General features: G+C 32.2%; 5 protein-coding genes across 8 annotated transcripts; 3 read left to right on the top strand and 2 right to left on the bottom strand.

Annotated features, from left to right (window-relative positions):
- The first annotated feature begins 382 nt into the window (after positions 1-382).
- LOC123672959 (protein ecdysoneless) lies at positions 383-3,197 on the top strand. Its single transcript, XM_045607327.1, has 3 exons — positions 383-733; positions 791-996; positions 1,048-3,197. Exons 1-3 carry the CDS (start codon positions 496-498, stop codon positions 2,494-2,496), a joined length of 1,893 nt encoding a protein of 630 aa, XP_045463283.1. The 5' UTR covers positions 383-495; the 3' UTR covers positions 2,497-3,197.
- Positions 3,198-4,629: 1,432 nt separating this feature from the next.
- On the top strand, positions 4,630-7,908 carry LOC123673121. Of its 2 annotated transcripts, none has more exons than XM_045607561.1 (5): positions 4,630-5,236; positions 5,324-5,524; positions 5,793-5,849; positions 5,954-6,133; positions 6,255-6,483. In XM_045607561.1, the coding sequence occupies exons 2-5, from the start codon at positions 5,455-5,457 to the stop codon at positions 6,332-6,334; spliced, it is 387 nt and encodes a 128-aa protein (XP_045463517.1). In that variant the 5' UTR covers positions 4,630-5,236; positions 5,324-5,454; the 3' UTR covers positions 6,335-6,483. The 2 variants fall into 2 exon arrangements, 1 of the variants encoding a protein (XP_045463517.1); XR_006746433.1 differs by lacking the exon at positions 4,630-5,236 and adding an exon at positions 6,932-7,908 and having other exon boundaries at positions 5,245-5,524.
- A 2,183-nt stretch (positions 7,909-10,091) lies between these two features.
- LOC123671912 (zinc finger protein 470-like) lies at positions 10,092-15,378 on the bottom strand. Of its 3 annotated transcripts, none has more exons than XM_045605803.1 (9): positions 15,225-15,378; positions 14,917-15,013; positions 14,524-14,862; positions 14,128-14,470; positions 13,856-14,038; positions 13,542-13,768; positions 12,797-13,073; positions 12,477-12,734; positions 10,092-11,069 (listed from the first exon to the last, which is right to left on the bottom strand). In XM_045605803.1, exons 2-9 carry the CDS (start codon positions 15,010-15,012, stop codon positions 10,489-10,491), a joined length of 2,304 nt encoding a protein of 767 aa, XP_045461759.1. In that variant the 5' UTR covers position 15,013; positions 15,225-15,378; the 3' UTR covers positions 10,092-10,488. The 3 variants fall into 3 exon arrangements, with proteins under 3 accessions (XP_045461759.1, XP_045461758.1, XP_045461760.1); XM_045605802.1 differs by having other exon boundaries at positions 15,133-15,279; XM_045605804.1 differs by lacking the exon at positions 14,917-15,013 and having other exon boundaries at positions 15,225-15,343.
- Positions 15,379-16,071: 693 nt separating this feature from the next.
- Positions 16,072-17,680, bottom strand: LOC123671915 (protein mono-ADP-ribosyltransferase PARP12-like). The gene has a single exon (XM_045605806.1). The coding sequence runs from the start codon at positions 17,582-17,584 to the stop codon at positions 16,673-16,675; it is 912 nt and encodes a 303-aa protein (XP_045461762.1). The 5' UTR covers positions 17,585-17,680; the 3' UTR covers positions 16,072-16,672.
- Positions 17,681-17,914: 234 nt separating this feature from the next.
- On the top strand, positions 17,915-20,608 carry LOC123671914 (paraplegin). Its single transcript, XM_045605805.1, has 2 exons — positions 17,915-18,073; positions 18,186-20,608. Exon 2 carries the CDS (start codon positions 18,189-18,191, stop codon positions 20,484-20,486), a length of 2,298 nt encoding a protein of 765 aa, XP_045461761.1. The 5' UTR covers positions 17,915-18,073; positions 18,186-18,188; the 3' UTR covers positions 20,487-20,608.
- The last annotated feature ends 99 nt before the right edge of the window (positions 20,609-20,707 follow it).

The raw sequence follows: 20,707 nt of genomic DNA, 5'->3' as shown, positions 1-20,707 counted from the left end.
CTTTACAAACAATGATAAAGCGATAAGAATAAAATAAACAAAAATTTTATTTTCCATATTTTGTTATAGAAACTTCACGTTAGAATTATTAAAATTCTGAATGGACATCTTAAAGCTACAAAGGAAAACAATTTTTTTCAATTTCAACAGCCTGTATCTTTTCCACATGAGCGTCCATTTTCTCTTGCACTGCATCAGTGACAACTCTGTGGCCGAATATGAAATTTCAAAGAATATTCTCCAGAATCGCGTGCAGAACTTGTGGATTTATATTTTGTAAGATATACTAAAATAAAATTCTTATCGATTTATTCCTGATTTTGCTTGTTTTCACGAAAAAAAATCATAGAATAATATTTATGACTCAGGACCATAGAATACCTTTTAAGGTGGTCATTAACAATTTGAAATTTCGTTAAACAAAGGCATTGTTTGAATAATAAACCGAAATCCAAACAATTAGTTTTTGAGATATATCTATAAATTATATACATAATGGACTCGAATATATTGGAGAGTGTACGAGAAGACGATTATGTTGAATATTATCTATTTCCTGAATGTGGGACACTTTCAGAATGTGAGCAGGATAGTTTTCTGTCTGATATTTTGGATAAATGTAATAAAATTGTTAACAATCTGACAAAGGACCATTTATGGCATAAAGATAAGTTTATGTTGTTACCTAGGACTGTGGCAAGTAACAAATTGGTTAATTCAGATGAAAAAAATGGTTAGATATTGGACTCCTTAATTGTATAAAATGTTATTTCATTATAACTCATTTTAGGAAATTTACTTCCTCACTTGTATGGTGTCTCACATTTTGGGGAAAATATTGAAGATGAATGGCTGATCGTGTACTTAATTAAAGAATTAACTAAGCAAATTCCGAAACTGGTAGCTAAACTTTTTGATGCTGATGGAGAATTCCTATTAATTGAAGCAGCTGAATCATTACCTTCTTGGGTCAAACCTGAGACATCAGAAAACAGAGTAAGTTCAATAAAATCCTGGGTAGAAAAGGTTTTAATGGAATAATTTTAGGTATACATGTTTGAGGGAAATGTTCATTTAATAGAATCAGAATCTCCAGAGGAAGAGGAAAGTATTGATATTAATGAAGCAATAAGAAGTATTAGGGAAGATCCCAAAAAAACTCAAGCTAATAATGAAATCCAAGAGGCAATATTGAAGAGAATAAAAGGATATCCTGACAAAATTAAAGAAAATCTTCATACATCTAGGGTTTATATTCCAGTTGGTGTAGCTGCTATTCTTAAACATAAACCAAGTCTAATATCAGGTGTTGTACATGCCTTTTGTAACAGGGATACTATAGATATGAAGACTTGTCGTGCCATGAAATATTTTCCTCCAGAAAACCGTGTCTATGCCAACGTCACATTTCCTAAATGTTTATATGCCATGATGAACTACTCAAAATTCCTTCCAGATAAAAGAACAGGGTGGAATTTACCTCATTCAAACAGTTCAGAATTTAAAAGCCATTGCATGGGTGTCAAAATTGCTTGTGGATTTGAAATTTTGGTGTCTCAGGCTAAACCTAGTCAAGATTTAGAAACTGACAAAGCTTGGGAAAAATATTTATCCTCTCTCAAGGAAAAGAATTATTTCAATGATAATTTGGAACATTCACGTGAATATGTGAATTTGTTGACCAAAGCCAAAGAATATTTCATCAATTATCGAGACTCGATGTATTATTCTCCATTGATTGGCCAAGAAATATTAGATTTAATGAAAAATTTAGAATACAATTTTGAAGATTACAAAAACATGGGAGACAACTTACCCAAGGAAGATGACGACTCTTGGTTAAATGTCAGTCCTGAAGAACTAGATAAGTATTTACAAGAAAGATATGGACAAAAAAAAATTAATCAATTCAATAGCAATTCCGATCCCAATAATTTCACCCAGAAAATATCAACTTTCCTAAACCACGTCTCAGACATCGATGGGGCGGAATTCCCCAACAGTCAGTCTCCTGTGAGACCACCCAGAAGCAAAAAGACAAAGGATAAAAATACAGTTGCGTTCAGTGAAAACGTGAAGGAATCAAATAATAAAATTAATTTCGATGCAGATGCTTTTACCTGTGCCGTTCAAAACATCCTCAATTTCGTTATACCTGAAGATGATAATTGGAATTTGGAATCGGACTCGGAAATGAGCGACTACGAGGAAGATAATTTTGTCAAGGATGATTCCGATAAGACTCCTAAGAATAAAATGCAGGAATACATGGATGAAATGGATAGGCAACTGGCTCAAACCTCAATAGGAGAGAGCTTTATCAAAAAGAATGGGGATGACTTTGAAGACATTGAGAGTTTCACCCCTGTAGATATAGAAAGGAATGCATTGAAAAATATTTTGGAAAGTTACAAGTCTCAATTAGGGGATGCTGGACCCTCTAGTAATATGTTGGGGCCCATGGGGCTCCACCTGGACATCTCGGACGACAAATAAGTGTTATAATGTGCAATAATGATACTAGTGATATACTCTCCACAAGTATTTTATTGATACACCCAAGAGTATACCAGATAGGCAGTTATTCAATTCCATATATCTCTTTTCACATTGGATATATCAAAATATCAAATTGAAATTAAGATGTATATTCTTTGTGAATCATATTTGTGATAAATGTTAAAATGAAAAAAATTAATTTCAAGAAACTCTTGAATTCGAACAAACTATGTTGGCAACATTGGTTATTTAATTTTTGATTTTTATGTTGAAGGTGGAAACATAACCAAACTCATTACAAAATTTAAATTTAAAATCTTTATTAAAAGTTATTTAATATAAGAAATATTACAGAACTTCTGAATAAACCCTCACATTAATATATCATATATTTATTTATTTGCTTGAAACACAATATCAACGAAGATTATATGCAAAATAAAAAAAACTAAAAGTTCGGAAATTAGCTAATAATAAAAGTAACAGTGAAGATCATTCTGATTTAATTTCTTTATCAGTAAATTGTATTTCCAGGCAAATAAATACAGATGATAAAATTGAAACGTCTATAATTTTATAAATGTAATGTTCATACAAAATTTCCCAAATATTTCTTATATTAGCATAGTGGGCCACAATCGTAGGATTTTTTAAAAAGTAAAGGAGTACCTATTCAAAATCTATTACTCATTAGTTTTAAAACATTATTGATAAATCTATTAGAGAATTCAATCTGTTTGCTTCCCAGTTTTCAATATTGTATTAAAAAAAATGGAGATTGTTAGGTATAATATGTAAAATTTATTCACTCCAAAAATTTCCACAGAAACAATTTTTGGACCAATAAAAATTATTATTTCAAAACAAAATTTATTGTCTTGCTTATGTGCTTATATACCAACAAGCGGTATTCTGGAGAATATAAACAATCTTTCTCTTATAGTTTTTTTTTTATAAGTTGAAGGAAACATTATGTAATTGATTGTCCTTGTACCCATCACAGTATATCTAGTCTGTAGCTCTTTTTGTATTTTTTTAAATATATTTTCCATTATTGAGCAACCGATTTTTAAATTTCAGTTAGATCGGATAGCACTTATTGCAATACTGGGAAAATAAAATTTCCTATATTCCAAAACCATTAAACTGATCAATTTGTTGTAATTAATGAAATTGTATTTCTAGGAGAATAAATACATATAAAATAATAAAATCTACAATTTTATAAACAAATCATGCAAAATTTCTGTTATATTTCTTATACTATATTAGCATGGTGGCGCCAAAATTGTCGGATTTTTGAAAAAGTGAAGCAGTACTTATTCAAAATCAATTTTATTAATTTTTTTTTCGATTAGGAAATTTAATTTCTGTTGTTTTTTTTTATATTGTATGAAAAATTCAAAGTTTCCCCTAAAAACAATGGAAGTTTAGATCAATAAAAATAACTCATTTTATTTGAAAATAATATTTATTGTCTTCAATCAAAACCAACTGTTTTTTAGAATGTATCCAGTACTTTATTAATTGTACTTCTATAAACCAATGGTGTTCTAGAATATAAGCAATTATAATACAATAAGCCTGTATTATCTCTTTTTATATATTTTTTAAATATATTCATCATCTACAAAAATATTTTTCTTTCCAATCTAGGAAAACTTGTTTATATCTTCCAAGCGTTACAAAAGTATCTTGTGCTGTCTTTACAATCGTCACGAAATTTTTCATGAGCAATTCTTTCCACAACCTACATTAAAATTTCAGTTCAATCGGATAGGCCCTTTTTTGGGGAAACAAAATTTCATATCAGTACAATTCCAAACGGATTTGACCCATTGATGAATTCTTTATCCTAATTATTTAAAACCATTTTTGGCTCAAACCATAGTATAAGGAAAGGATAGTAAGCCAACTGCTGTTTGACGGCAAGGAAATAGTCACCAGGGGTCGCTACTGTAGTTGGATTTGGATAAGTAACTCGATAATAGATGGCACTGAATCATGAGCTATAGATGGCGCAGAAATAATACGATAATTCATTCAGTGGCGTGGTTGAAAAGGGGTCGCATGACATTGCCAACAATTTTTATGTTATTATTAAGTTATCACAAATACACGCCACTGGCGTAAATGCCATAGACGTATCAAAAGAGACCTGATTGTTTACATTTGAAAGTGAGGCCAACATTCACTAGTCCACTATTTGTACTGGCCGACTGTAATCAGGTCTATTTCACTGATGGAAAGCACTGTTGCCAGATTTATCATTTGGGCTGATGTTTCGGTTCAAAACTTCGTCCGCAGTTCATGTCTATGCGTTCTTAAACTTACTCCGAGTAAGCTATGATTACTCAAAAGCGTTCACAAACGTACTATTCCTTCCTCCGAGTATGCTCTTCGAGTATCACGGCTTACTCGGAGTAAATTTAAGAACGCAACCCTTGAATGATTCGGCGTCTAGGGAAGTGCGGCAACACTGTTCTTATTTTATGACGGCAAATTGTCAAGATGGCAGGTTTCTTTCACGTGGTCTGTCACATTGGTTGCATCGTTGTCAGGTCGAGTCCTGAGATATTTAAGGAGATTTAAGGAAATAAATTAGTGTGCTCTAATATTTATTTCGTGATTTGAGCGTTTTAGGCTGAATTTAGTTGAATATATATTTAAATATGATTCGTCAGTGTGAAATTTGTAAGAAAAGTAAGATTTCCCATCCGGATTTATCTTTTCATAAGTAAGTAAAAAAATGTCATATAATCCAGTGACGTAGGTAGATAAAATTATGTAGAATTAGAATAATGTGATTGAATATTCATTTCAGATTTCCATCTGATACCGAAAAGAGAGGAATTTGGGCTTCGCTCCTTGGATTTGAAAGCGTTAATTTCACTAAGAAGTTAGTATTTATTTGTTCGAACCATTTCAATCCAGACGATATTGAAATAAGGCCAAATGGAAAATTCCTCAAGCCAGATGTTGTCCCATTACCTTATCATACAACATTCGAGATTTCAAATGAAAGGTAATATGATTTAAAAAAAAATATTCCTCTGCTAATACTGAGATTATTTCTACACAATATGTTTTGTTGTTTGATGTTGATAATTTGTTGTATTGCTCTATCTCAAAAGAATATATATATATATATAATTTATTGTGATAATAATATAATATAAATAGTAACTATTTTAAACATACTTGATTTTATAATGGTGTTACTGAGTCTTTATATTCATTCTACTATTAGTATCGATATATATTATTTTTAATGTTTCGGAAATATTTTTCAGTTCAGACACAGTATCCGAACAAGAAGATAGTCGTATCAGCCCAACTACAGAGACAATGTGAGTTCTTGAGACAAAAATTAAAATTTTTTGCTTCCACATCTTAACCATTTAACCTCAAACAATTGCTTCTGGATAATTTTTTATTTACTTGCTATTTTTAGGTTGTTTGGAGTGGCAAGTAACCAGTTTGATGTTGAAGCTCTGTCTAAAAGCTCATCATCATCTTGAGCAACTCTTACTGCTTCATCTTCAGTTACTCTTACAGCCTCAGAGTGTGAAAACGAACTTTCTAAGACAATTTTTGTTGAACCATCATCCCAAAATGTTCCAAGAAAAAAAAGGTAGGTATTTCAGGAAGCTTCATGATTAAAAAAAAATTTCCACAATGTTATTTGATAATATGAATCATCCCATCATATGCATATTGAAGTATAAGAGTTGACTAAATTTTATTCATTACAGAAAGAGGAGCTATTTTGGCGATTTGTCGAGCAGTGATTTCTCGACACCAGAGAAGCGAAGGAAAAGTTTTCACGGTATAAAGAAAATTGTCAGAAAACAAAAAGTGAGAATACATTCTCTTCAAAATAAGGTCCGTCGTCAAAGGCTTCGAATAACATCATTGAAAAGTTTGGTGTCATTTTTGAATGAAAAGTTTCGTTTATCAGAGGAATCAGAACACACATTATTGGTAAGCAATTATGAAAAAAGTCTTTCAACTAACCAACCTAATATTTTAACATAACTATTGAAATTTTCTTCACAATAACCTTTTCTGCAATATAGATAAAAAATATTGATAGTTTTAAAGTTTTTGACATAGAATTTATAGTGGAACATTTGTTTCATTTCATTGAGGCTGTTTCTATCAATTTGAATATATATATATATATATATATATATATATATATATATATATATATATATATAGGTACTAATATCTGTATAAAATTACGACTTTCGGTTTGACCGTGTGAGTAACTAAGAAGCACGGAACACAGGCATGTAACCTAAAAAGAACCAGTGTGTGTTTTGTGCCCCTGAGTTCTCTATTTTCAAGGCAAGAGCCATTGAGCTTGACTCCTTCAAATCACAATTCTCTATTTATTCTTATTGATTGAAAATTTTAATTTTTACAGGCATCAATCCCCAAAACAGCTGGAGATTTGTTTAAGAGAATGTTGCGAGGCCCCACAAGGCAAAAATATGAACCAAGCTTGCGATCATTTGCATTGACTTTGGCATTTTATTCACCGAAGGCATATAACTATGTTAGAAAAACCTTCAATGACAGTTTACCACATTTGGGAACAATATCCAAATGGTATCGATCAGTTGATGGTACTCCTGGTTTTACCAAAGGGTACATATGTTCCATTATGATGCATTGATTATTCAAATATCATTTCAAAAGTATTGTAAGAAGTTTTTAGTTTGTTCATTTTTGATTGGCTATCTATTCTTGATTCTGGTTATAGGTTAGTGTAATGTTATGATTTTGTATTCATTGAATGAAAACTTGTTATACTGAAACATTAATCGAGAAAAGTCAATAGAACAAAACAATATCAGAATTATATGTAGGTATATTAAAATTTAACTCTGTTTTAGTTCAAAATAACAACTAGCTGTGAATTGTTTTTTTTTGTCAGGTGTTAAGGAATGAAATCTTGTCAAAAACTGTAGGCCCTGATACCATAATATGTAATTGATTGTTTCTTGAAAAAATAAATCATTTGTTTGGGAGCTGTAGGTATCTAGTCAAGCATCAGCATACGATTAAATATCTCAGATATACTAAACTCAATTAAATATGCCATATCTGTATCTACCATTTGTATTATTTGTATTTTACAATAAATTGCTTGATGACATCAAAAGATTAAATGAACAAAGTTTCGATAAAAAAGTAAAGGAATTATTGCTGCAGAACACAATATACAGCCTAAAAGAGTTTTAAAATGTTTGTGTATGTAATTTGTTTTTTAAACCTGATTGAATTTTTATGACAAACCGTGAAAATTATTGACTGAATATTTATAGTGTACAATGTGATGTAGTACATATGTAAATAAATATTATTATTATGAAGTTTTGTTACTTCAAGGCTATGAATTGTTTTTTTTTTTTTTGTTATGTGTCAAGAAATTAAATCTTGTCAAAAACTGTAGGCCCTAATTCCATAATATGTAATTGTTCCTCGAAAAAATAAATTATTTGTTTAGAGCATGTTTCCTTCAAGGATACCCATAAAAATTGAAGTCTGAAGTTGGTAACTTATACTCACTAAAATATTCAATAATTCGCAGTTTCCTCAGAATTTGGGAAAAATAGGGGATCCTATAATAAATACCGTATTCAAAACATGTTTTATTTTTATTACCAATAAAATTGGATATTAATTAACAATTTGAAGATTATATTGTGTACCTGCGGAGTTTGGAACTTATTTCAAGTTTATCTTCAGAAATTGAAGGTTCTACAAATTGTACAGAGTATTTATGTGAAATCAGGTACAAAAAAGTAATAGAAAAAATCAAGAAATGGCTATAAAACTCGGTAGGCAGGAAACATTTTTGACTGTTAAGCAAATTTCAGGTATTATTTGAATATTTTAGAATAACACAGTTCTGTTTGTTCATTCATAATTTAAAAACTATTTCTGTTCAATAACTTATAAATTTCAGTGGATTCTAAATAGTTGAGTCTCCTGCCTTTTGTTCTACATGTATAATTTTCATGTAGTCAATTGTGGGGAAAGGGTGATTATTATCTATGCAAAGGTGGAGAGACACTTATTTTTGTTAAAATCTATTCGATATTCGTTAAATCTAGTTTTTAATTAACGTCGACCTGTTTGTCCTATATATTTCATATTGCAAGTTGAACATGTTAACTCATAAAAACTCCTGATTTACTTGTGTTTGGGGTTGAATCGAATCTTTTGCTTTAAATTACAACGATGATATTTCATTTATTATCATTTATATCACCAAAGTACAAGAGAGAAATTAATTTTTTGGTTTTTCAGTTTTTTATGATGGGGTATATTTGATTTTTGATATTTTCTGTTTAACTAAATTTTCTATAATTGCATGTTTGAACCCATTGTTTGCAGCTATTGGTTTTATATATATGGTTCTATTTCGGTTTCGCGGTTTACTTTGGATAATGGTAAAGGTGAAAGCTATGTGAATCATTGATCGAAATGCTGAAATCTCTAAACACGTTAAAAGCAAGTTTTTGGTTCGACTGTGATATTGAAAGTTGCTTGCTGGGGTCTAAGAATGTTATGTGATTATTTGTTTCCTTTTCCAATTCGAATTTTATTTTTGGGTGGATATTATTTAAGTATATTTAGAAATTGATTTAGTTGCCTGGATGTTCCAGAAAGGCAAGCATCGTATGTTTTCTACAAATCGATACCAAAAGTATATTTTTAGCGGTAATTTATTGAGTTGAAAATTTTATTTTCTATATAAGACATGAAAATATCTGCGAGAAGTGGGCCTAATGTCAGATATTTTCATGTCCTATATAAAAAATAAAATTTTCAACTCAAAATAAGTGGTAAAAATATACTTTCGGTATCGATTTGTAAATTACATAAACTTGCTTTCCTTTCTGAAACATCCAGACAACTAAATCAATTTCTAAATTACATAAATAATATCCACCCAAAAATAATATTTAAAATATATATATATTCAAAAACAAATATCGACCAACTTTTCGCCTACGCGGCCCAAATATTTCATTCAATAAAATGGGAAAAAGATTTTCGCACGCCCATGGATGGTGTTTTCAATTTCAACAGATAATTCTTTTGCAGTGTTGCCGACTCGAAGCTGAGAGAATTGTTCATCCTTGTCTCACTCGTTAACTGTACTATAGCCGTCCTTATCCAAACAATGTGAATGTTTGCTTCACAACAAAGCGAGTCCCAGTACGGGGATGTGTCGTCTCCTTAGGATAATAAGTCTATGGTAAATGCTTATTACAGAGCAGAAAAAATATCAAAATATAGAAATCTTCTGACCACTCTATTTCAAATATTTTAGTTCTTCAAAATAACACCGATTTTTTCAGAGGGCTCCACTTTTTGGACCAATTTTTGACAGTAAAATTTGAGTAAAACGTGAGTACAACTAGATGGCGCTCAACATCAACAAAAGCACTACACTGGCTTACTATCCTTTCCTTATACTACGCTCAAACTTCAAGTGTTGGAAACATTTAGGCAAAATGATTGAACGATGTTTCATTGGAACAAGCTCACAAAAGAAAAAGACAACATAAAGAGAAAGACGTTTATTCACCTGAAATTTTGACATTTTCACAGAATGAATACATCCATTGTCCAGTAATATTCTCATATACGATCGGACTAGATTATCATGGCAATTTTGCAATCTGTTATTTTGAAACAACCATTTTATGTAAGGTAGTTAGAATAACCGAGTAGAAAAAGACAAGAAGTTGAGGCAACAAACAAATATATTCAGACAATTATTACATTTTTTGTTGTTACAACCATTAAAGATGTCAGGCTTATTATAATCGAAAAATTAAATAGGAATACTTATTCAGTCAGAATTTATTTGGTTTTGAAAAGGAGTTTCTTAATTTGTATACAAAATTCAAAAAATTCAACATTTCTATTAACTTATAAATATTTACAAGTGCCATATTTACATTATTCCGGCATCAATTTCACCCAAGCTTCTTGCTCCCCTCCGTTTTCGTCAGGTATTCTAACTCTTACTAATTGCATGGGACCCTCCTCAGTTTGAACAATTTGTGTTTCACCTTGGGAAAGTAAACTGCTTTGGATTATTTCTTCATAATCACCAGTTGCATATTCTGCTTCGCCGTCCTCTTTAAAAGTTATATGTTGTCCATCAATTATAATATGTTCTATGTGTCCTTCTTCTTCTCTATCCGCCAGCTCTTCCTCTGTTAATATATGTTCCGCAATGTACAACTTTGAATCTTCAGGATTGACACTAGGGTCCATTATCTCCATTTCCCCTTCTTCGTTCACAGTCACCACCGGATCATCATCGTTGCTTAGACGAGGTTGATTCACCACTATGGTATCATTCAAATGACCTTGAGATTGCATGTGCGAGTAAAGAAGTGGTTTTCTCATGAAGCCTGCGCCACAAACCAAACATTCATAAGGTTTTTTATCAGAATGAATGAACCTATGAGCGTTTCGATTATCTCGGCTGTTGAAAGCCTTTCCACAAACCTCACACATGAAAGGTTTCTCTCCTAGAAAGAAAATATTCATTTGAAATATTATTTATATGGATTTTCGTAAAATTGAAACAAAAATGAAATTTATGAGTATTAGACCAATTGAAAAGTCACCGGTCTGATGCACAGATGGCGGTGCTAGTATTGAATCCATATGATTTTTCGTTAGTACCAACCTTCAAACGATACGTGTCGAAATTTAATAGTAGTCCGACAATTAGTTTGTGAGATATTGCGTTGTTACTGAAGCTACTTTTATTATTTGAAGATGGAAAAAAAGAATTTCGAGTGCTGATAAAATATTGCTTCTTGAAGGGAAAAATACAGATAAAGCAAAATCTTGGCTTGATGAAGAGTTTCAGGGGTCTGCATCAGGAAAATCAACCATCATTGATTGGTATGCTAAGTTTAAACGTGGTGAAATGAGCACCGAAGACGACGAACGCAGTGGACGCCCAAAAGAGGCTGACACCAACGAAAAATCAAAAAAGTTCACAAAATAATTTTGAATGACCGTAAATTGAAGTTGATCGAGATAGCAGACATTGTGAAGACATCATCTGAACGTGTGCATCATATCATTCACGAATATTTGTACATGAGAAAGCTGTGTGCAAAATGGGTGCCATGCGAGCTCACAATCGATCAAAAGCAACAACGTGTTGATGATTCTGAGCAGTGTTTGAAGCTGTTTAAGTGCAATAAACCGGAATTTTAGCGTCGATATGTGACAATGGATGAAACATGGCTCCATCATTTCACTATAAAGTCCAATCGACAGTCAGCTGAGTGGACTGCACACGATGAACTGAATCCAAAGCGAGGAAAACACAACAGTCAGCTGGCAAGGTTATGGCAAGAGTATTCTGGGATGGGCAAGTATAAAATTCATTGATTACCACCAAAAGGGCCAGACCATCAACAGCGATTATTATATACCGTTATTGGATCGTTTGAAGGATGAAATCATTTAAAAAACGGCCCCATTTGAAGAAAAAAAAATTTGCTGTTACATCAAGACAATGCGCCGTGTCACAAATCAATGAAAACAATGCCGAAATTGCATGAATTAGGCTTCGAATTACTTCTGCATCCGCCGTATTTGCCAGATCTGGCACCCAGCGACCTTTTCCTGTTCTCAGACCTCAAAAGAATGCTTGTTGGACAGAAATTTACCACCAAGGAAGAAGTAATCGCCGAAACCGAGTCCTATTTTGAAGTGAAATACAAATCATACTACAAAAATGGTATCGAAAAGTTGAAAGATCGCTATAATCGCTGTATCGCCCTCGAAGGCAACTATGTTGAATATTAAAATCGAATTTTGCCAAAAAAATGTGTTTTACTATGTTAGACCAGGGACTTTTCAATTGGCCTGTTATATTGAAAGTATTAATAGGAATTCATGGAAATTGTGTTCACCTGTATGAATTCTGCGATGTTTCTTGAAATGTTCTGGATAAACAAATGTCGCCTCACAAACATTGCATTTGAAAGGCCTTTCACCTGTATGAGCTGCTTTCAAATGGTAGTCCAAGAGACGTTTTCTCTTGAAAGCTTTTCCACATTCATCGCATTTGTGCCTTTTATCATCGTAATGGGTTGCACGTTTGTGAGATTGCAGATTGCTTCGTTGACTGAACCTCGCACCACAAAACTCACACTGAAAAGGTCTCTCTCCTGAAATAAAAGAGCACAATTTAATCAAACAGTTCATCTTTATGTGCCACCTTGAAACCTACCGGTATGGGTTCTCTCGTGGTCTCGTATTTCCGCTTTTCTGGCGAATGCCTTTCCGCACAAACTACATCCGAATGGCTTATATCCTGTATGAACGATAGAATGTACTTCCAAATTATGGGCAGATCCGAACTGCTTCCCACAAAGGTGACAAGAGTACTCCTTGATTCCCAAATGCGTCCGCTCGTGTTGGCTTAAATTCTGTTGACTAAGAAACGTTTTCGGACACTGTCCGCAAAGGTAAGGCCTGGGTCTTGCTTCGTGCGTTTTTTCATGGGCCTAAAATATTTTTTCGTTATACACATTTCAATCATAACAAAATTATTAATTTAACAGGGGATTAGATCTCAAATTTCAAACTTATTTTAATAGATGTTTTTCTGCAAAATTCTTTTCAATCGCAATTCTAAACTGAGATCAGTTAAAACGAAGATGAATATTTGGGCAAGTACATCCCAGAAATCGTTGAATCATAAAGTGTTTATGACTCAATTTGAAGAGATTATTCAAAATAAGCTATTTTACAGTATCAAAAATATTGCCCTATATGTTAACACCCATTTACAAAAAAAAATTATTTAATATGCAAAAAAAGGTATAAAAACTAAAATAATTCAACCTTTTATCACATTGTGAGAAACGATTATGGATTAGGCGAACTTACAATGATTATTCAATGTTATATATTTACAAATCAGAGGTTCACCCTGTATGCCATTCTACCCTACTCGCAGTAGTATTTATTACCTTGAAAGTATACTTAGAAGCAAAATCTTTGCCACATTTTTCGCACACATAAGGTCTAACACCGGAATGCATGTTTCGATGTTCATCAAGGAGGTTTTTGGAACTGTATTTTTTTCCACATTCTTGGCATTCCCACGCCTTATGTTGAGGGGCATGCATCCTCTTATGTATCCTAAACAGCCTGAGATTGCTGAATATTCTATTACATATCTCACATTGAAAGTCCCCTGAATACAAAAAACAATGATTGAACTAACAGAATTAATTTGATATTGGCAAATAGAAAGTAACCTAAGATAATAATAGAATCGTACCTTCTTCCATCTCTACATGTTCATCTAGATGAGCTGATAATTCATTTCTTTTCCTGAAATCCAAGCCACACACATCGCAAATATATAATCTCAGATTATGCAACGTTTTTATATGAGTTATTATGGTTTTACGGTCCCCAACAAATGGCTCAGAATCGCAGATTAAACATGTATAATCATTTCCTAAAAAAAATTATTATTTAATGAATTCACTGAATCAACATATATTTCATATCAGCTTGTCATTAGAAAATCATAAATTTGATATTTACCATCTTTAGAAACAATAATATCATACTCCTCCTTCACCACTTTCAAATTTTCAACACTGTTTTTCCTTGAATCATCAGTTTTGTCAAAATCTACTTGATTTTCTAAATTATTTTCATGTTGACCTTCCATAACTCCTTGAACATAAGTGGGTTCATAATCAGAATCCGAACTGTGCTCTAAAGCTCCAGTATCAATTATTTCATGGTGTTCATTGAGTTCAATAAATTCTGCTTCAGAATGATCTGATTGTTCTTGAATTTCATTATCATCTTTTTCCCTTTGTATTTGAAATAATTCTTCATCAATATCTTCAATTGTAGGTAAATTTTGTTTATTCGAACCCTTAATAATACTAGAGATTAGCAAATATTCATTAAATTATCAGAAGCACATACCTGCGTTTTTAGAGAATTTTTCACTGGAATCATTTTTTTCTTTGAAACACTCACTGAACTTAGATTCTGTTTGACCATAATTTTCATCTTACCAGGTGAATTTTCATGTTTTCCTTTCAAATCAACATTCTCAGAATTATGTTTTTGAAACGAAAGTTTATAATTTCTTAGTAGTTCTCCTTTTATTTCATTGTACCGCATTTCAAGATCATCTAATTCATCAAATGACTTGAAACATTTTTTACACATCAGTTTTGAATGGACAGATTCTTCTGTTATATCTTTGTCCAACACTCGAGATAAAATAGCCACTAAAGGTTTTTCAGAACAGGTGATAGTCTGAAAATAATGATTTGGATTACTAACAGAATTTCTTGATTTTCGTGATAATACCTCCTCTTTGAAAATGTGTATTGAATTCCTTGAGGTAATGCAACTCCCATTACAAATCAGGCAGAGTGAATTAGTATTCAAAACATTAGAAGACATCCTTAAAATAATTGATAATGTTCATTACAATTTTTTAATTCGTTTCAAAATTTCGAAAAAAATGCTAATGTCCCCAGTTATTTGACAATTTAATCGAATAGGTGGTATTATAAGACATACCATTGAAAAATCATCCATTTTAGGTGAATGGTTTAATTTGCCAAATTGAAAATATTTCTTTACTGAAACCGTACAGGTTTCTAGTATCTTACCTAGTAAATATTTTGTTGATTTAGGGAAACATTAATTTTCAAGGAATCAGGGTTGACGGCTAAAAAGTTTTAACAAATGCTGCCAAGCTTGTAACTTTATGATGACGCACAGAAAATTAAAATATATGATGTTTGCCAAAGTTGCAATCACAGAACACTAACCTGCAATCATAGATAAACTACATTCTATACTCATATATATATACTCATTCTATATCAGGATTTTCGTCCATGTTATCGATAATAAAAACGAATTATTCAGGAATTTGGACCTTTTAAAGGTCCAAATTCCTGAATAATTCGTTTTTACTACTACTCATTCTATTTCTACTCTGTTATCTGTGTTCCTTTTTGATATTAGGTCTATGGCCGAACTGAACTAAATCCAGCTGATTTCTAACATAGATAAGGGCAAGGGGCCCTACTTTTGTATTTATCCATGATTTCTATATGAATACGGAGATTCGATATTTAAATCGAAAAAAAGGAACGGATAACGAAATAAGCTTTTTTATGCTTTCAATTAGTATTTTTATTAAATTATCAATCAAATAGTAAAACCTTTCAGTGACAAATGTAGCGGAGACAACTGGAGGATTGACAAAAATTTTTGGTGAATTCTATGGAAGGTGACCATCAAACAAGACAATCATAATGGATAAAGGTTTAGTATTTCGATTAAGATTTTATCGGAAGATGTAATTCCATATCAAAAAGAATTCTTCGAAAACAAAATGGAACGATTCGTCTATCATTTATAAAAAAGAAAACAAGTAGAAAAAGATATACTACCAGCTAAGGTAATGCAACTTAATATTGAATGGGTAGGTAAACTAAAAGATAAAAATTATATGCAACACTATATTTGTTCTATAGTCAATTCTAATTTTCTGAGAAGATCACTTCTAAATGTAATTTTTTTTTTCATTCTAGGATTAACGTAATCTTACTTCTATTTATTATTAGTAATTTAAATTCACAATATGTATAGGTAAATATTGCATCAAATATGTTAATTGCTATTTATTGTAGATACTGTTAAGATTATATAATTAAACTCAATTTATGTACTTTGTAAATAAATTTTACATTACACTATCCAAACTGCTGCAATTTTTTGAAATCATTAGTATTCACTTAACAATAACAATGAATTAATTCAATATTTAGTATTTGTCATTGAAAAAAACACAACAATGGGAAATTCTCTTCAGTTTGGGTTATTACTGCAAATTCAAATGTGATTTTTATAGGTTTCCTAAATATTTTTTTTCAAAGAACTTGAAGAAAATTTTTTTAAATTGTGTTTAAAAATTCTCAAATGGATTTGGGCCCTGTAGAGCGTTCAGATAGGTTAATAATTTTTTTTCTAATGATTCCATCATAAAAAATAATAAATTCATAGGGCCTTAGATGAATTCAATATTTCTTCAATGCTCTTATTCCAATCATATTTCATAATATTTTGCTGAATTTCGAATTTTCAGATTTCCTAATGCTGAATTCATGTGGTATCTGATTCTATAAATGGGGTAAAATTCATTGTCTTCATATTTTACTATAACAATGTTATCATCCTGTTTTGTGGATGTATCGCTACCTTCTTCCGGCAGTATCATGGAAGGGTCACCCAAACATGTTTCTCCTATTAATACTTTAGCAATGAACATTACTTTATCATCTTGATCTTTTGAATAGTTTGAAGCATACATTGCATTACAAGAAAAACTCACACCTTGACCAAACCTCTGTCCTGTTCCTGTACCATGTAGCCTCCAATTGAAATTATTCGTACAGATACTGTCTGCATGTATCCACTTGGTCCCATGAAATAACTCCAGTTCTTCTAAATCAGGAAATAATTCCAATTTCTGTTGTTTCTTATAGGAATAACTAAGTTCTAAGAATTTGTTCTCAATTTTCTCAATGCTGTCTATTATAATTCGTCTGTTAGTGAATCTTTTTTTGACATCATGGTATTCAGGGTCATAATTGGAAATCTGCAAAATTCTATATGCAGGTGGAGATCTGTATGGAAGTTTTTCACAAACAGGAAAATAGTTCGGATCATAACTTGTTCTTTGGACATTTGAATGTTCAATTGAATTCGTTCTATATTCATTTCTTTGACGAAGGCTGAGGCTTTGTCTTGCTACTTCTACCCTGTTCTGTTGCGCTCTTGTAGCATTATAATCATGTAAAAAGTGTCTCTGATTACGATCAGCGACTCTTCTGGCTACAGACCATGTATAACCGTTTGTTTCATTTCGTTGTCGGAGATATGTTTCTGTTTCTAATCTTTTAACTTCACGATATGAAGGAACCTCTTTGTTTTCACTGCTGGAAAATAATCCTCCCATATTTAAACCTTAATTGAGATAAGTTTTTAGTTTCTATACGATTACTTTACATATATTACGTTGCTAATAACAATTGGGGAATTACATTCATGGCTACCAACAAATGAATAATATTTTCATTGTCAAAACGGATAACAATGATAACAGTATTAATATCTCCTGTTATGATAGAAGAATACATTTATGAAAGTGATCAATATTTATATATTTTTGAAGAAATAGTTATTCAAATAGTGAATAAATAAATTAATGTAAAATCAGATCCAGGGCTTTGTTGGATGAAGGTTCACAATTTATAGACAAAATTACTGAGTTTGAATTGCTCATCATGCTAGTTCCTTATAAACTCTGCCTATTCCAATCTTAGATTAATAAAATATTCCAACAAAGATTTTATTTTTTACGTGGATAACAGGTAAATATCAAATTTCCGTATTCTGTGCGTAAAACATAACCTAAAAAACGTACGAAGACGTCAAATCTGATTGGGTGATTGTTTTATAGTTTTATATATATTTTTAATTTATCTCCGAATCTTAGCAATAAAATATTATTTGAATATCCAAATTAATATCTCAAATTACCAAATTATTTTTTCCAGGAAATGAGCCGATTATTGAGAGCAATTCCATTTCCGAGGATGTTACTCAGACGAAAACTGTTTTCTCTTTACAATTCCCACGAAAATACGAGTTGCGCATTTCAAAATATTTATACGAAAATATCAATGGTAATCAAAGGCAATCCCAAGATTTTGAAGTCCGTTAAGAAAGAATATGCAGCAGTACAAGCGCTGTTGTTAAGATCTGGGTTACAAGATTTCCAACAATTGCGACATATTCATTCAAGTTGTCGTAGGTGTCAAAACATACCCAAACCTCCAAACAATGGCAAAAAACCAGGAGACGAGGATAAAGATAAAATCCCTGCATTGATGGCAAAAGCTTTTCTATGGATGTTAACCACATATATTGTAGTCGCTGTAGTATCTCTAATGTTTCCTGGTAGTAATCAGCCAGAAGTTGTTAGGTACGTCTCATGGAACGAATTTTTATACCAAATGTTAGCAAAGGGGGAGGTAGAACAAATTATAGTTCGTCCTGATATTGAAATTGTGTCTTTAGTACTCCATGATGGGGCAATAATTAAAGGGAAGAAAGCTGAAGCTAAAGTTTATCACATGAACATAGGAGACATTAATAAATTTGAAGATAAGTTGAGAGAAGCTGAAAGAAGGCTGGGTATTCAAGATGGAGTTCCAGTAGTGTATGAGAGAAATTCAGATACTGCTGCTAAACTACTTGTTTCCTTAGCCATAGCAGCATTTTTGGTTGTTCTTTTATTAAGGAGTAAAAGTATACGACCACCTATCAGCATGGACACATTTACTCAGTTAGGCAGAGCTAAATTCACGTTAGTAGATCCATTAACAGGACCTGGAAAAGGTGTACATTTCTCAGATGTTGCAGGACTGAGAGAGGCAAAGACTGAAGTTATGGAATTTGTTGATTACCTCAAGAGACCTGATCATTATAAAAATCTAGGAGCAAAAGTACCTAAGGGTGCTTTATTACTTGGTCCCCCTGGTTGTGGAAAAACATTACTTGCTAAAGCAGTAGCAACTGAGGCAAACGTACCTTTCCTCTCAATGAACGGTTCAGAGTTTATTGAAATGATTGGAGGTTTGGGAGCGGCTAGAGTCAGAGATTTATTCAAGGAAGCTAAAAAAAGATCACCCTGTATAATATATATAGATGAGATAGATGCTGTGGGGAGAAAACGAAGCAATACGCTTGGAGGAACAAGCGGAGAAAGTGAACAAACATTGAACCAGCTTCTGGTAGAAATGGACGGAATGACAAGCAAAGAGAGTATTATAATGTTAGCATCTACTAATCGTGCTGATATCTTAGATAAGGCATTGTTGAGACCTGGTCGTTTTGACAGGCACATTCTTATCGATTTTCCCGACTTGGAGGAAAGAAACCAGATATTCCAGCAACACTTAAAGAGTATAGTTCTAGAACACAAGCCCTTGTATTATTCCAAACGACTTGCACATTTAACGCCTGGATTCAGTGGAGCAGATATTGCCAATGTGTGTAACGAAGCTGCTTTACACGCCGCTAGATCAAAACAGAAGAAAGTAACAAAAGCAGATTTGGAATATGCTGTGGAAAGATTGGTGGGGGGCACTGAAAAAAGGAATCATGCTATGTCACCTCAGGAAAAGAGAGTGGTTGCATATCATGAATCAGGTCATGCTTTAGTTGGTTGGATGATGGAACACACAGATGCCCTTCTCAAAGTGACAATAGTTCCAAGGACAACATTAGCTCTAGGTTTTGCACAATATATCCCGAGAGATCAAAAATTATTCACGAAGGAAGAACTCTTTGAGAGGATATGTATGACTCTAGGAGGTCGAGTGGCAGAATCAATAACATTCAATAGAATAACAACAGGGGCTCAGAACGATTTAGAAAAAGCTACAAAAATAGCTTATGCCCAAATTAGAGAGTATGGAATGGCAGAAACTGTTGGTCTTTTATCGTTCCCTGAAGCACAAACTCAAGAATCGGGAAGGAGGCCTTACAGTAAAAAATTAGCCAATCTCATTGATTTTGAAGCCAGAAACCTGATAGCTAGGGCCTATAAACGAACTGAAGAGTTACTATTGAAAAACAAAGACAAATTAGAAATGCTTGCAGAAAATTTATTGAAAAAGGAAACTCTAAATTATGATGATGTTGAGGCTTTGTTGGGACCACCTCCTTTTGGGAAGAAACATCTGATAGATCCCAATGAATTGGAAGAATTTATGAAGGAAAAAGAAAATACAAACAACAACGAGAGCCCAGCTGAAAAGAATGGAGATAAGAATCAAAACACAACAAACTAGTTGTCTTTTACAAAGTAGGCGGTTTTATTTGTACCTAAAAACGAGATTAGTTTGTTTTATCTTGTGTACAGTTTGTAAATGAATAAAACGAAATTGTAAATAAACGTTTTGATATACATGAAGAGATTTTCTCATTTTGTCTTGAAAATTTTTGAATATTTTGATCCATATCCTCCGGCAATGAAGAGGTTTTTCATCTCTAAAGAATAGTTCCAAAAAAG

Source organism: Harmonia axyridis, chromosome 2 (assembly GCF_914767665.1).
Source record: "Harmonia axyridis chromosome 2, icHarAxyr1.1, whole genome shotgun sequence".
Classification (NCBI taxonomy): domain Eukaryota; kingdom Metazoa; phylum Arthropoda; class Insecta; order Coleoptera; family Coccinellidae; genus Harmonia; species Harmonia axyridis.
Note: the sequence above shows the minus strand (reverse complement) of the source record. Positions and strands in the feature narration are given on the sequence as shown.